At 29.7% G+C, this 15,081-nt stretch overlaps 1 protein-coding gene across 14 annotated transcripts in view; it reads right to left on the bottom strand.

Annotated features, from left to right (window-relative positions):
* Window positions 1-6,056: 6,056 nt before the first annotated feature.
* The window catches only part of Asator (tau-tubulin kinase asator), a 255,590-nt gene continuing 246,565 nt past the window's right edge, over window positions 6,057-15,081 (bottom strand). For 9 of the 14 annotated variants that reach the window (XM_014415286.3, XM_014415287.2, XM_067047142.1 and 6 more), the window contains 2 exons: window positions 10,306-10,611; window positions 6,058-8,098 (listed from right to left, as the gene is read on the bottom strand). In XM_014415286.3, the coding sequence (XP_014270772.1) occupies window positions 10,308-10,611 (304 nt within the window). In that variant the 3' untranslated portion in view covers window positions 6,058-8,098; window positions 10,306-10,307. Of the gene's footprint in view, window positions 8,099-10,305; window positions 10,612-15,081 lie in introns of those variants that run through there. The other 5 variants (XM_067047144.1, XM_067047139.1, XM_067047143.1 and 2 more) reach the window with 5 other exon arrangements.

Raw genomic sequence — 15,081 nt, forward strand, 5'->3', positions numbered from 1 at the left:
TAACTTGAACCATATCTACTCATTGTATAAAAATGTAATATTATGTATGTTTGCTAATTAAATTATTAATCTATTTTCGAAGGCACCTCCCTCATAGAAGAATAGTAATGCTAAGCCCAGTATTCTTCCTGGAATACTTAGTCATTCACATCATAAAATGAATATTATTTATAATTGAAAACGTTAAAAATTTATAAATCAGGAGTGGCCTGTGATAAGTCCTGTTATCATCCTCAATTCATTCCTAGTAAGGTTAAGGTAAAAATTTTCCTTTTCCTTTGATATTTTAATAGAGAGCTTGGACTGTTTCATGCCAGGTTTCAATGCCCAGTATGTTTCCTTCTCTTTATGTTCCCTGGAGTCAACTACCTGCATCATTTCTGATCCCTTCCTTGCTAGGGTGTTTACCATCTCATTTCCTTCTATCCCCTTATGTTCTGGGATCCACATCAAGGTAAGTTTATTGCCTCTGGCTAATTTCTTTAATCTTTCCAGACTAGCACTGACTTTATAGTATAGGACATTATCTTTAAAGCAGCCTGATAGTTTGATATTATATTTTTTTTTCCTTTTGGATTGTTTTTAATATTTTCTATTGCACGTATTTCAGTTTGGAAGACAGTAGGGTATATTGCCATTGTTGGGGTTCATTTACAATTTAGTACTATTCTCTCTTCTTAAGAATTATAATTTTTATCTATATATTTTTTTGTGTCTGTATATAATATTTGTTATTTATTAATAATTGTTTGTGTATGATTAGACCTTCTTCAGGTGGCTGGGCTCAAGACAAGAACACCTCTAGTAGAAGTAAGAATACATTTAAAAAAATAATATATCATTTATTTATTTTTTTTAATAAATAAATTAATTATTGTTACATTTGGTTCATTATTATGTATTTTTGTACTGTTTGATTTATTATTTCTATAACTCTATCGAGTATTTAGGATTTAGGACTATATAAATACTGAAAAGACTAAATGTATGAAAACCTCTAGACAGACCAGGGAGAGAAGAGATATTGTGGATATAGGGGAAAACACATTTCGCAGCTGCAGTACTTTCAAGTACCAGGTTCAAGTATCAAGTTCTATGCCCTGCAAAAAGCTCTATGATACAAATATCTTTCCAGGAAAGCAAAGCTTTTGTTATACAAAACAATAATTAGGCAAGTAGTAATGTATGGCAGTGAGACGTGGACTCTAACCAAGGAAAATAGAAGAGCTCTACAGGTTTGGGAGAGAAGAGTCCTGAGAAAGATCTTTGGAGCCGCTGAAGAGGAGCATAGGTAGAGAATCAGAAACAATGCCGAACTAAAAGAATTGTATGGAGAGCCTGATATCCTTTGTGCTATTAGAAAGAGCAGGCTAAGATGGTTAGGACATTTGGAAAGGATGGAGCCCTGTAGGCTACCTAAAAGGATGCTAAATGGTGCACCAGGAGGAAAAAGGAAAAGGGACAGACCCAGGCATCGGTGGCTGGATGATTTGAGAGGGATGGGAATCAAAAATTAGAGGAGTCTCGCTGGAGACCATGAGGCATGGGGAAGAGTGGTGGCAGGGGCCCAGGTCCTACAAGGACTGTAGCGCCCAACAGTGAGTCAGTGATAACTCTATTGACACAGATTTTTATTTTTTATGTTATTTTTATTTAAATCGTTTATAACTTAGCTTACTTTTTTTTTATTATTTATTTAATCAGACAGAGGACTGACTTGGAAATCACATGTGACCACTTAAAAAAATGAAGACTGAATCATTGACGTTCTTGACTTCGGCGACTACCACATCATAAAAATAAATTATCAATTACTAACAATCTTAAAATACACAACATGCTGATCAGACCGATATGGACTTACCCCAATCAGGTGTTGGGCTCCTGCAAAAAATCCCACCTTCAGACTATTCAGATCTTTCAATCAAAATTCCTCTGATATATCGAGTTATCCAGTGAGTACAATCTCTTTTACATAGCTAACAAATCATTACACAAGGACCTGGACATACCATTTGTGACAGAAATAATAAAAAAGCAGAACAATAATTTTTATGACTCACTCACTGGACATCCAGCCTACTGGAATCAACATTACTAACTGACTCACTACTACAAAATCCGAAAAAAAGAGACTAAAATGCCTCTGGAGCAGCGATTTGCTACATTAGGTGAATGAACTAACGTCAGGAGTGTCTTCATTGGAAGATATTTCTACTCATTAATTCATATCTGAGTGGAGGTTGTATAATCAATCACAAATTTACACTACACGCCAAAAGGCATTTGTAAAATTACAAAATAGAGAATTATATTATTTATTTATTTATAATTTTTTTTAATTCTTTAAATAATTTACATTTATATTAAGTTGTAAAAGGAAATTGAATGCTATTATAAATGTAATTTTTTTTTATTATATTCGGATAATGTATGTTCATGTTTTTTTTGTATCAGTTTTATAATTAATACAATTTTTTATGTATTTTGTTATATAAATAGCTTCCTTCAACTTTCTGTTTTATGTTATTTTTTCATTTTCCAAAATCCTAGTATTTTTTAAAATCAAAACTGTGATTTTTGTGATGCTATGATATACCAGGACTATATTAGTTTTGTATTTTTGCAGTTATTTTCTTACTGAACTAATCTAGATCTGAGTTTTTTTAGATATTGCTGCTGTTTATAATACACAATTAGTTGAGTATGTTTTGTAAATTACACCTTATTTGTACAATTTTTCTATTTTATCCTTGATGTTGGTTAAGTATGAATTCAATTTGTTACTATTTTACATCTCAATTTAATATCATGATAATCATATGTATTGAATGCTTTGGTTATTTTTTTAGTTAATTCTGGTTGGTAATTTATTTTAAAGAATTTTACTGATTGTTTATCCAATTTGTTGTACTCATTATTCTCCCATCTTTATGTATTATTTCATGTTCGTTGCTTGTTGTATTTTTATAATAATCTGCTATTATAGTTTGATTATTTTTTCTATTTTCATTTATTATTTTTAAAACGATATTTTTGTTGTTTATATCATCTTTTTCAGGTCGAACTGGAAATTCCTAACATTGACACAAATAAAATCTTCATATATACACATATTAGTATATTTTAAAGTATTTTCTGTTGTTTCAATACAATTCTTCAAATGAATAAGTTCAATAATTTAGTTTCCATAAATACTTAGTCTTTGAAAGAATAGAATTTTCGATAGTTAAAAAAAATATTCCTAGGTTCTAAAATGAAATGATTAGTCTCAGATTGCTCTGATGGATCAAAATTATTTCATAAACCTAATAGCAGCCAAGCAGTAGTAAGTAAAAGAGACCATTTCGGGACCATTGTCAATGAGCAGGGTGTTCTGCAGGGACTGTATAGTCCTGTTTAGCCCACTAATATACAATCGTAAATTTTAATAATCAACTTATCAATTAATATGGTAATTATTTACTTTCACTCCACCAAAAAGGATGGAAGTAATTACTTCTTGACCAGACTGTACAAACCTTTTAAAAATGAATTACCCATTCAACAGGGAATTTTTCTCTCTAGAGGGAAATGGATCTAAGAATTTAATACTTCAGAAGTAAACAATTTAAAGGAAACAGTCTAATTAATTCGACCAAATAATTCAGGAGAATCATTGGCTATTTGAAAACAATATAAAGGAACTAGAGGAAACAGTCTAATCAAGTCAACCCAATAAATTCAGGAGAATCATTGGCTGAAGACTGTCAGACAATAGAGTTTCATAGTGGAAAGAAGTACAAGGACCCATGAGTAATATCAGTCATAAACATGAAAGATATATTAAATATTGATATTTATAAATTAGAAAAAGTAAACATTGAAGAAACTGCAGCCGAAAAATTTTGTGTATTAAAACCTAACCTTTAACTAAAGCGGAAAATAAGTAAGCCTGAAGGGAACGAAATTTTCCCTCTTGAAAGGTGTTTAATATTACTAACTAACCTATACACTTATTGTCATACAGTTTGGTCAAGAAATAATTGTTCCCACCTTTATTGGAGGAGCAATAGTAAAAAATTACAATGTATTTAATGTAATTTAATAGTATAATCATTTTATTTAAAATTTGAATTTAAATTTTTAATCTAGATTACATTTTATTAGTAGAGATCTTAATAAAATTTCGTTAGAGAGTAGGATCCATTAATTAATCAAATCATTAAAATAATCGTCCATTAATACGTGAATTTTCACTTCATTAATAAATTTTAAAGTAATTATTGATTTATTTCCTACCTCTACAACTTACATTTTATTTGATGCTACCATATGAAATATATTTTTAAGATGATTTAATGCATGAATGTCATCACATAGTGAAATTCATATTTTATTTCTGGTCCCAACAAATTTTTATTTCATATTCAGAGAGTTCTGTAAACATTAAACTTTCCGTATCCATCTGCACTTGCATCCTCAATAGTGTTGTAAATTTTCAAATTTAATTTTGTGCAATATACAAATTACATTGTACCCAGGCATTAACTGGTTAAAGTAAAAGCACTTTATTAAGGTACAACCTCAATTCCTATTTTTTTATTTTTTCTATTCGGATTATAAAATTATGTTACATCAGTTAAAATATTTTACAAAATTGACTGCTCAGTTTCCTGTTTTTATAACAGTATGATTTTGTTATAATAGAAAAAAAAAAGTGTCCGAATAATGGTTGAATTTGTATCATAAATTCAGGTTTTGTTTCCAGGGATAGGTCAAGTTGAATAAAAAATACATTTTAAAATTCACTACTTTCAGCTGATGGAAATATTCCTTTTATTAATTTAATTTTCTTATTAAGGCTTTTTTTCCCCCTAATATACAAATACTAAAATCAAGAAAGGCTGATAAAATTAGAATAAGTCCTGAAATGGCCAAAATAGGTTAAGTACTTAATAAGTTTTACTAGGTCTACTAGAAAGTTCTGATTTCTTAGAATAAAACAAAAAATGCTGTCAAGATCATGTTAAACAAATTTATTTTTTGATAACATTGGAGATTGTGGAAAGGCTTAGTTCAGCTCAATAAAGCATTTTGGACCATATTTGGAAACTAGGATTGGTGTACAAACATTCAAGTTCAAGATGAGTGCCACATCTTTGCTCACTTGAGTACCAAATATACGTATATCTCTTCTTGTACATAACAAAATTGAACCATTCTTCGACTGGATGAAAAGTGTGTTACCAACAAAAACATCGCAAGGGAAGCAGCATATTGTGAACTCGGAAAATCTGCCTCCCATCTCTAAACCATAATTGAGTCTGAGTAAGAGGATGTTGTGTCATGGTAATATATTCGAGGACCTATACAGCTTGAGCTGATGAAACCAAACAAAAAGATAAATTCAGAGAGGTATTTTCAGCAATGAAATAATTAAAAAACAGCACTCCAAGAAAAGAGGCCGATGGCATTCAATAGGAAGGATATCATATTGCTTTGTGCCAGGCCGCTTATATCCTCCTGAAATAGTTTTTTACTTTAATCTAAAAAAAAAGTTTAGATTTCAACATGTTCTACAGCTTCAATTAACATATTTTGATCATTTTATGACTGATACTACTTCAGAGGAATAAAAAATAACCTCATAGTTGGGCTACTTTACTTATATCTCTGCTTTTAGCCCTCAGGATGAAACAATTTAGGCTGAAACATCAGGGACATAATACAATGTGTTTTCTATAACTTGACAAATCCCTGACAAAAATACCCTAATTGTTTTTGTTGAAAACGATCAAAATTGTAAGGCATTCTGCGATAACCAATTGTCCGACTGTGTTTTAGTGCGAGAATATGAATTGATTTTTTAAAAGGAACTTTTAACTAATCTACAGTAGATATTGAATTTTTTTAAATCAAAAGCTAAATTTTACACTTATTCAAATTATACTGTCACTGTATAATAAAACATAGCTATCTTTCAAACATTATATGTATATTCTGAAAGGACAGAATCAGCTATATTAAATATGTATTTATTGAATTATATTAAAGCAGTTTCTTCTTGACTATTTACAAAAAATGGTAAAATAAATAATGCATAATTTAACATAAAAATGTGTATATATATCTATGGAACAAACATATACACATTTGTAATAAATTCACTTATATTTTCACATTTCAACAAAATATAACAAATGATTTTCGAAAAAACATAAATAAATTTCATAAATTCTTTGGCAAAATAAATTTAGCTTAAAAATTATAAATCTCACACACACATAAAAAATAAGTTATTTAAATAAAATATCCTAAATTAGCACAATAAATGTCCCGTTCTCTATTTTGTATGACTAGTACAATTATATTTACCCTTAAACGCTAGACTTAACTATCGAGTCATTATTTATGTATATATTTATATATATTCACTTTAGAGTTCATCCCAATAAAAATGTGTGCAAGGTATTCCCTAGGAGGTCTCCTAATAATGTCGATTTTTTTTCAAAGCATATAAATTGCGTATCTATAAAATATTATACTTAGAGTACAATAAATTAGCAAGTATCCGATATGAAGTGGAACATTAAAAAAAAAAGAAAGAAACAAAAAAAAAAAATAGGCAAATAATCATTTCCGAAATCTCATCACAGCACGCTTAGTAATACCATTAATCAAAAATATTAATGATATTTTTAATATACACATTGGATGATGAACAATCACACAAACGATTGAGCCAAAACGCCGGGCAAGCGGATTTCAGCGCCCTTACATTTATATATAATGACAAATAAACTAACATTAATATCATTCACTGATTTTATTAAAATTTTATATATTAACTCAACTGTTAAAAATATTTGACACATTTCTTTTTTTTTTTTAATTGACAGAAGTGTGATTTTGAAGGTTGCATATTTTGAATTTTATAATTCATACACCAATTTTATTATCAGCAATCTCCAAAACCCAATTAGAATATTAAAAAAAATTCGAGTCAAATATTTTACATTTTTCGAACATGAATATACAAAAATTTTCAATAAATTCAGTCGATGAAACTTCTGTAAGTTTATTTGTGAGAAAGAAAATAAATGAAAAACTCGCATTTTAACCGCTGAATAGCGAAGAAAAAATGTTCACAACTAAAGGCAGGTAACACAAATTATCAGTCGAGCCCATGTTACCGAAATATCCCGATAAAATAAAAATATGGGCTTCATTAACAAGACACGGCACAGCCCGCTAAACGTAAAAACAATTTACAGTACAAATATTTGATTTCACAATTCTAAAATAATAAATGGAGAGAGAGATGGGTAAAAATTAGCTATATTTGAAACTAATAGTTAAAGTTGCCATGGATACGACCCTTATTCATGAATGAATCATTGATAAATAAACATCGTATCCATGGCAATTTTAGCTATTAGTTTCAACTATACCTAATTTTTGCCCAACAGTGATATAAGTAAATATAATCAAATATGGAAAACAGTAAAAGCTAGCGATTTCATTCTCTGGGCATTGAACTGATGGCACATATTTCGTTCATATTATATAAAGTAAAATTTAATTTTTTTCTTATATATTATATAAATTAACTCTATAAAAAAAAAAAAAAAAAATGAAAATTAACACAAATATAGCAAAACTAGATAAGTATGTCAATTTAATGCTTTTCTAATCAATTTGAATACAGTGAAAAAAAATTTATTTCAAATACGCTTTTACTGTAAGCCACCTTAATTAAGTATAACAACTTGAATTGACACAAATTATTACACTAACAAAAAAAAAAATCAGAAAAAAAAGCAATACACACATAAATATTTACAAATGAAATAACTATAAGTTATATCATGTAATATGTATATCATTTAAAAAGAAGAATATCTATTATATAAGATTATTGTAACAAATATATACAAAAGAAAGATGCTTAAAATGTTAAGATAGCCGATTTTGAGTTATCGCTAGCTAGAATAACTTGTTGACGCATCGTTGATAAGAATTGTAGTAGAGAGTGGGGGGGAGGCAAGCGGGGAGCGAGGATCAGGCTTCTCTGGGTGCGGCATCCGTGTTCGGTACCGGGTGGAATCTTCTACACCTGTGGATAACAAAGACACAACATTAATTATTTGTTTTCCACTATCAGTGACAGAATTTTCTTGAATTTAGAAAAAAGGAAGAGAAATTTCAGGAATAAAAAAAAAATTGTAGCATGTAAGGTTTATAGCCGGGAACCTGAGAGAATAAAAGTGATTTATTTCATACTAAGGTTCAGTCATATCCATTAGCAATCAAATAAAAAATGGTGCCCGAATGAACAAAACATAGTTAAAAAGAAAAAGAAAATAAACGCAATAGTCACGTAGCTCAGATTTTTTGATATGATGTATTAAATACAGTGTTTATTTCATTCAAGAAAAACCCTAAAATTTCAGAATGCAATGTAACATAAATATTATTAGATGTTTTTCATATCTATATCGTATCTTTAGATATCTATGTATGCTCATCCAATAATTTTCATATTTTTTAAAAATAAAATATATCCTACCATTTATGATTTGTTAGAGGATTTATTTTTAATTTATTATTAACTTTTTTTTTGCCTTCTTACTTATTTATTATTATTTTTTAATTATTTTTCCACCTTTGATGTTTTAGATCTCCTTCGGTATTACTTGCAAATGGCTCCGAGACCTGGGCTCTGAGAGGTATCCTAGAAAGCAGAATCGAGAGATTTAAACAGAAAGTTCTCCGTACAATTACAGGAGCGATTTGCGATCACAGCCTTAACACATGGAGGGGAAGAATTTTTTGCAGAAACTGGTCAATCAATATCTCACAATATGAAGACAAGGAGGTTAAGATGGGCAGGACATATGGCTCCTCGAAGCAATCCATCAGGATGCCTTTACACAACAATGAATGCCAATATAGTTGGCAAGAGGCCACGTGGGAGGCGAAAAACGATATGGATAGACAGAATCAACAAAGATTCAAAAGAGCTACTTGCAGCAAACTGGAAAGCAGTTGCCCAAGATAGGCAGGTGTGATGAATGCTGGTTTGAGCGGCCAAAGATCTACAAGGTCTATAGAGTCAACCAAAAAAAAACAAATCACTCGCAAATATGTATATAAATAATAATTGTCCCTTTTGTTAATTATTTTTAGTTCATTTGTGTTTGATTCTTATTCATTTATGTAATTAGAAGATAGTTATGATTTATGAGATGATATATCGTTTTGTTTTGTCTATTTTCTTTTTTATTTCACTTATTTGATTTTTTTTCTTCTCCAATTTAATATTTTAGTTATACTTGACAATACTTTATAAGTTCATGTTTATTTTTCTAATTTCGTATCATACTCTAAGGCACTAATGCCTCTTTTCTTGTAATATTAGTCTGAAGGGACTAGTCCCAGAATAAATAAAAAATTATTTTTATTATTTATTATTAACCAACTTTTTATTATATTTTCCTTTAAATCTATGTATTAGTTTTGTTTTGGTAAAATGTATTTATTTGTTTGTTTTTCTATAAACTGATCCACTGTTGTGACCTATTTCTCTGGTTTGATCTCACATTGCCGTCTAATAGTGAATTTGTTTAACGAATCACTAGAGAGGATCTGATAGGGTGAATTTGTAGATCAAATGAAATAAAAATTGTGAAATGGTGAACTGGAAGGGGCAAGAAAGGGAAAGAGAAAAGGAATAAACTGAAATATTTGTATTTAGTGTGTAGACTGGAATTGATTGTAAAAGGAAAATGTGGAAAAAAAAAAATGTTTTCTTTATTTTTTATTATATCATGTAAATATATGTAATTTATATATTTCCGATCACGGATTGATTAGTATCCAGTGTAATGTAGCAATCCGATGTATTTGGGCAACATGGATGAATAAAGCATTACTTTCTATTAAAATTTCCGGTGATTTTTCATTCTATGATCAATATCTTGGGAACTATCAATTGTACGAAAAACCAATCCAGAGTCAAAAAATTTGATCTTAAAGAGCTCTGTATGTTTGATAGTACCTAAGATACAGTTTTTTCAAAAACAGTAACTTTTGTTTGAAAATTCAGAAATCACTGTTTGGACACTTTACTAGAAACTTGCTATTCCAACACAGATATTTTCTGAAATACATAAGTAAACAAATTAAAACAGGGCTTGCCTGTATTAGATTATTTGAGGTTGCCCCTCCCACCATTTTATACCCGGATTAGTTGAAGTTTTAATGCATATAAACAGTAGTTAAACAAATTTTCAAATAAAATATGAGATAAAATGAACATACTATTATAAATTATAGCGAAGAGGGACGGAGACCGGCCGGAGGCGGCGTGATACCGACCTGGCGTTGTTCTCGTGAGGTAGCGCCGTGCTGTCTGATAGAGGAGGGGGCCGAGGGGGAGCATCGTCTTGAGCCAGCAGCCTGCGAGGCCTCTGGAATCTCAGTGGCAGCTGGGAGCTGTCAGTGACGTACTTGTCTGCAGCCTGCCTCCTCCGTCGCAGGCCTGGGGTCAGGGAGTCGGGGACGTGCGGAGCTGTCGCCGATCTTCTTAGCTCCAGGCCTTCTCCTTCTGGTCGCTCCTCACTGGATCTATACATCAATGAATCAATACAAAAGTAGAAATAAATTTTTAATTTGACTCAATGACAAAACATCAGATATTTTGTAATTAATTTCAGAGTAAAGCATTCCATCAACCAATGCTAAAAATTAGCTACAGTAATGCATTTAATAGAACTAATAAGATATGTTGTTGGTAATAACAACATATACTGCATAAACTGAACCTCAGTAGGACTAAAAGCTGGTCAGATATTTATTTCCCAGTATATAAATTCACAACTCAGAAGCAACAGTTTTCTGTCATGATAAAACAACCACAACAGCAAAACAGTATGACAAAATTTACAGTAAACACACTGACAGAAAACCTAACCTCCACTCCACTAATGTCACCATAGGCAATCAACCAAAAGGAAGCAGACAAGTGTTAATTTATATAAAAGTTTTGCCTTATGAGGTAATAAGGTGCGACAGTACACTATCAAGATGTAGTAGACAGCTAGCACACTACTTCAACACATAGTGAAATATACATAATGGCCACTATCACACAAAACCTGATGGTATGACAGTTTAGTAATTCAAAAAATAGGAAACCTTAGCTTCCAGTAGGAAACTAAAAAGTCAGGGATTAATGTTATCATTGAACAAAAAAAAAAATTATTGGTGATCACCATTTACTCTCAAAGTAAGCTAGTTTTAAGTTATTATTCTTGAGCTTAACATATCTTTGGACCTCTTTACTTGTACTTGTGACAGTAGGGGTATTCATGATGTGCTAGATGTAAAATTTTTTAACATGCTAAATGTAATAAGTGTAGAATAGTGAGCAACCTAATTTAAGGTTCATATTATATATTGAACACAGAAGAGCTCTCAGTGGATTTTCTAGGTAACTTGTTAAGTAACCTTGTAATCTCTATGAGATAATAAAATCTCCAAGAGCTTTGTCACATCATCTTTCTTCCACCTTACTTGTTTCCTCTCCTAGCTTTTTTCCATTTCTTTATAATTATTTTCATCCATTATTTTATTAGAGTATAAAAACGTCCAAAACACAAACAAAAAATGAACTACCAGCAATTAATTTTTTAAAACGACAACAGACAAAATGGTGTGGAGCCCAGCTGCTTTATAGCATGATGCCATTCTCCATTTAGCAGACCTATTAACAGATTCTCTTTGCCATTTTAACATGGTAACAGAAGGAAATATTTTTCTATTTAACACAACTTTTTCCATTTAATACACTTAAATATGTTAAACTTAAGATCATGGATATCCCTAGTAACTAGTTACGTACTAATTTCATCCTTGAGTTAAACAGAGCTTAAGACCTCTTTACTAGTAACTTGTGTGTTCAGTAGTAACTCACAACTAAGACTAACTTCTGAAACCAGCTACCATACATAAAAATTTTCCTTTGAAACAATTATCTGAGTTATATAATTGATAAGACTGATTTTTCCCCCTAATCTTCATTAAATGTTATGAAGAATTCGTCAATTTATAAAATTGTAACTTTTATAAACATTACTTCATTTTTTTATGGTTATAAACAAGTTCATATTCAAATATAAAATTTTGATTTTTTTTTTTAATTAATATAATAAATAAGCAATAACAATTGGTACATGCAGTTAATACTAGGAAAGGAATACTAGATATACTTCATAACTAAAAGGAATGGAAGATAACATGCACAGGTTTACTGTAACGAAAACTAAATCACTGTTGATGTTTCTTCTTAGGAATTGAACTTTTACATTTTTATAACTAAGTTTATGTTTAGAGCTTGAGAAGAAGTTGGGTGTAGAGAATAAATAGCTTGAAAAAATCAAATAGTGAGGTGATATGCACGGTGTCAGCATTTGATGAAAATAATAAATAAAAAATGAGTTTATTCGTGAAAAGAAGCTTATTAAAATTTTACAGTATAGATAAGAAATAACGATACATATCTTGTGTCTGAGAAAAATTTGGATAAAAAATATTAACCAAAAAATTCTGATAGATCTCTTAATTATCAAAATTTAATACCTGAAAATTAAACATTTGAAAAGATTCTCTCTGAACTAACTTATGCATCAGAATTGGATGAAAACACGAAAGGAATTTCATATTCTCAATATTGTATGATAGATCCAATACTCATGAGGAATATTTATGTATTAAGACAATAATACCAACAAGATGGGTAGATAAACTTTGACTGTTATAGCTCGAAGGTATGTCCACTGATGAGAGATCCATCTTAAAAATACTTAACTCCAGTAGGCTGCAGAAGACCTCATTTATTGACAGTGTAAGATAGGAATAAAAGAAATCTATAATATTGTAGGAAGATAATCTATAATAATGTTTTATTTTCTACGTATGTTTAATTTAGTTATGTTTACAAAAATTTCTATTAACTGTGAATAGTTCACATTTGGCTATTTGAAAATGAAGATAACTGCTAAAATTATATTATAATTCTTTATGTTTTAATAATAATAATTTAAAAAAAAAATTGTTTGCTACTTACTATAATGAGATTTAATTAGAAAATAATATTTTGTAATTTTCTTTTCTAGAAGAGAGAAAGAAATACTTTATTCATTCATGCTGCCCAAATACATCAGGTTGCTACATTACACAGCATACTGATCAATCCGTGACTGGACATATATAAATTACATATTTTTATAAGATATAATATAATAGAAAGATAATATTTTTTTTTCACAGTTTTCTTTTACAATGAATACTAGTCTACAAACTAACTACAAGTTTTTCAATTTATTCCTTTTTTTTTCTTTCCCTTCTATTTCACAACCCCTATTTCATTTGATCTACAAATTACCCTATATAACAAATATTAAAATATTTAAAATAAAACTACTTAGATAACTGAAGGAAGACTGATCTTTTTACATAAAACTTTAGTGATATATTTTGTCTAATTACAGATCTCTGGAGTGTCAATAAACCCATAACCGACGGGTAAGCATCCAAAGGTTAAATTAAAACAGAGGTGGGAGGATTGCGTAAAGACTATCTTGTAGATTTGGGTTTGGATAGATGCGTTTAGACAATGATTGGTGGGATCAGCATTGAACCTTGGGGTTCCTTAAAACTGTACTACAATATTTTATCTAATTATCTTACCTATAACTTACAATAAGTACAATTGAGTGTAATAATTACAATTAATTTTTTCTAGCTAATTACAAAAAACAGGCTAACATATTTTTTTGCAATCATTATTCCTATTTATACTTTAGAAAGGATAAAGTTCAACTGGATTATCATTTTTACCATTCATACACATCTTGGTAACCAATTATTGAATTGAATAAGGGAGTACATGGCTGATTACTTATCAGGGGTATCGGATAAAAAGGGAATGGGAAAAAATATATATCAAGGAAAATGGAATGTATACCTTATGATATAAAATATATTTTTTAAGTAATAATTTTCTAAAATAAATTCATGAAACGAGTCTGATTCTTAACCTTATTTCTCTTTATCCAATTATTGATATTACAATCTAAAAGACACTGATCTAGTTGGCACAGAGTAAACATAATATAACCTAAACAGGTTGTTCATTAAATCTAGGTAAAATATATTTAAAGTTCTCAATATTCTTTCAATTTATTACATAATTATTAATTATTATCATTAGATAATTATAAAGTATTATTAATAATTACATTATGAACAACTTCAAAATTTGTTTGATTTATATTTTGTAATCATGAACAACCTTTGAGGAAGGAGTATAATGGAGGGGTTAAGCTGGCAGGAAAAATAAAGCTAAGAAGGTAGAACCTGATGGACCAGGGATGTGGCAGACATTCCTATTAGCCTCAGTTCTACTTTGAAGAAGAGTAGGTTATGCTGTTAACTAATTGCCAACTAGTTTAATGTCTTTTGGATTATAAAAACTGACTTATAATTTAAGAAATATAAGTCTAAATCAAAATCTGTATTTAAAATAGCCTTCTGGTGTTATGACAAGTAAACATTTAGAGGGCCAAGTTGGACTTTAAATTGGGTTGATTTAGTATAAGAAGCACTACAACAACTAAGCCTACCTTAATATCTAAAAATAAATCTTACTAAAAAAAATAAATCTTAAATTAAAAAAGAAATACAGCCCTTCTTAGACTCAGCTCAGTACTGAAAATCGTATAACCAGTTACTAAAAAAAAAATTGTTTAAGTACTTATTTTTAATTCTACTGATATTTAATTCACAAGCCTGGGTTAATAAATCAATAATATCAACACCTTCACTTAATTACAAAGGAGGATCCACCCAGATGCCAGAAATGTAATCAAAGAATGACAATAAATCATATCTTCGAAGAGTGTATTTTCTACGCGAGAAGAATAAATGAACTGGGTATACCTTCAAATATATCAGAGGCATTGGAAAATGGAGAATCATATTTAAATAAGATTATGTCTTTTCTGAAAATACAAGGACTATTTGTGAATATATAAT

Source organism: Halyomorpha halys, unplaced genomic scaffold, assembly GCF_000696795.3.
Source record: "Halyomorpha halys isolate HHAL.00 unplaced genomic scaffold, Hhal_1.1 Scaffold97.1, whole genome shotgun sequence".
NCBI classification, from domain to species: domain Eukaryota; kingdom Metazoa; phylum Arthropoda; class Insecta; order Hemiptera; family Pentatomidae; genus Halyomorpha; species Halyomorpha halys.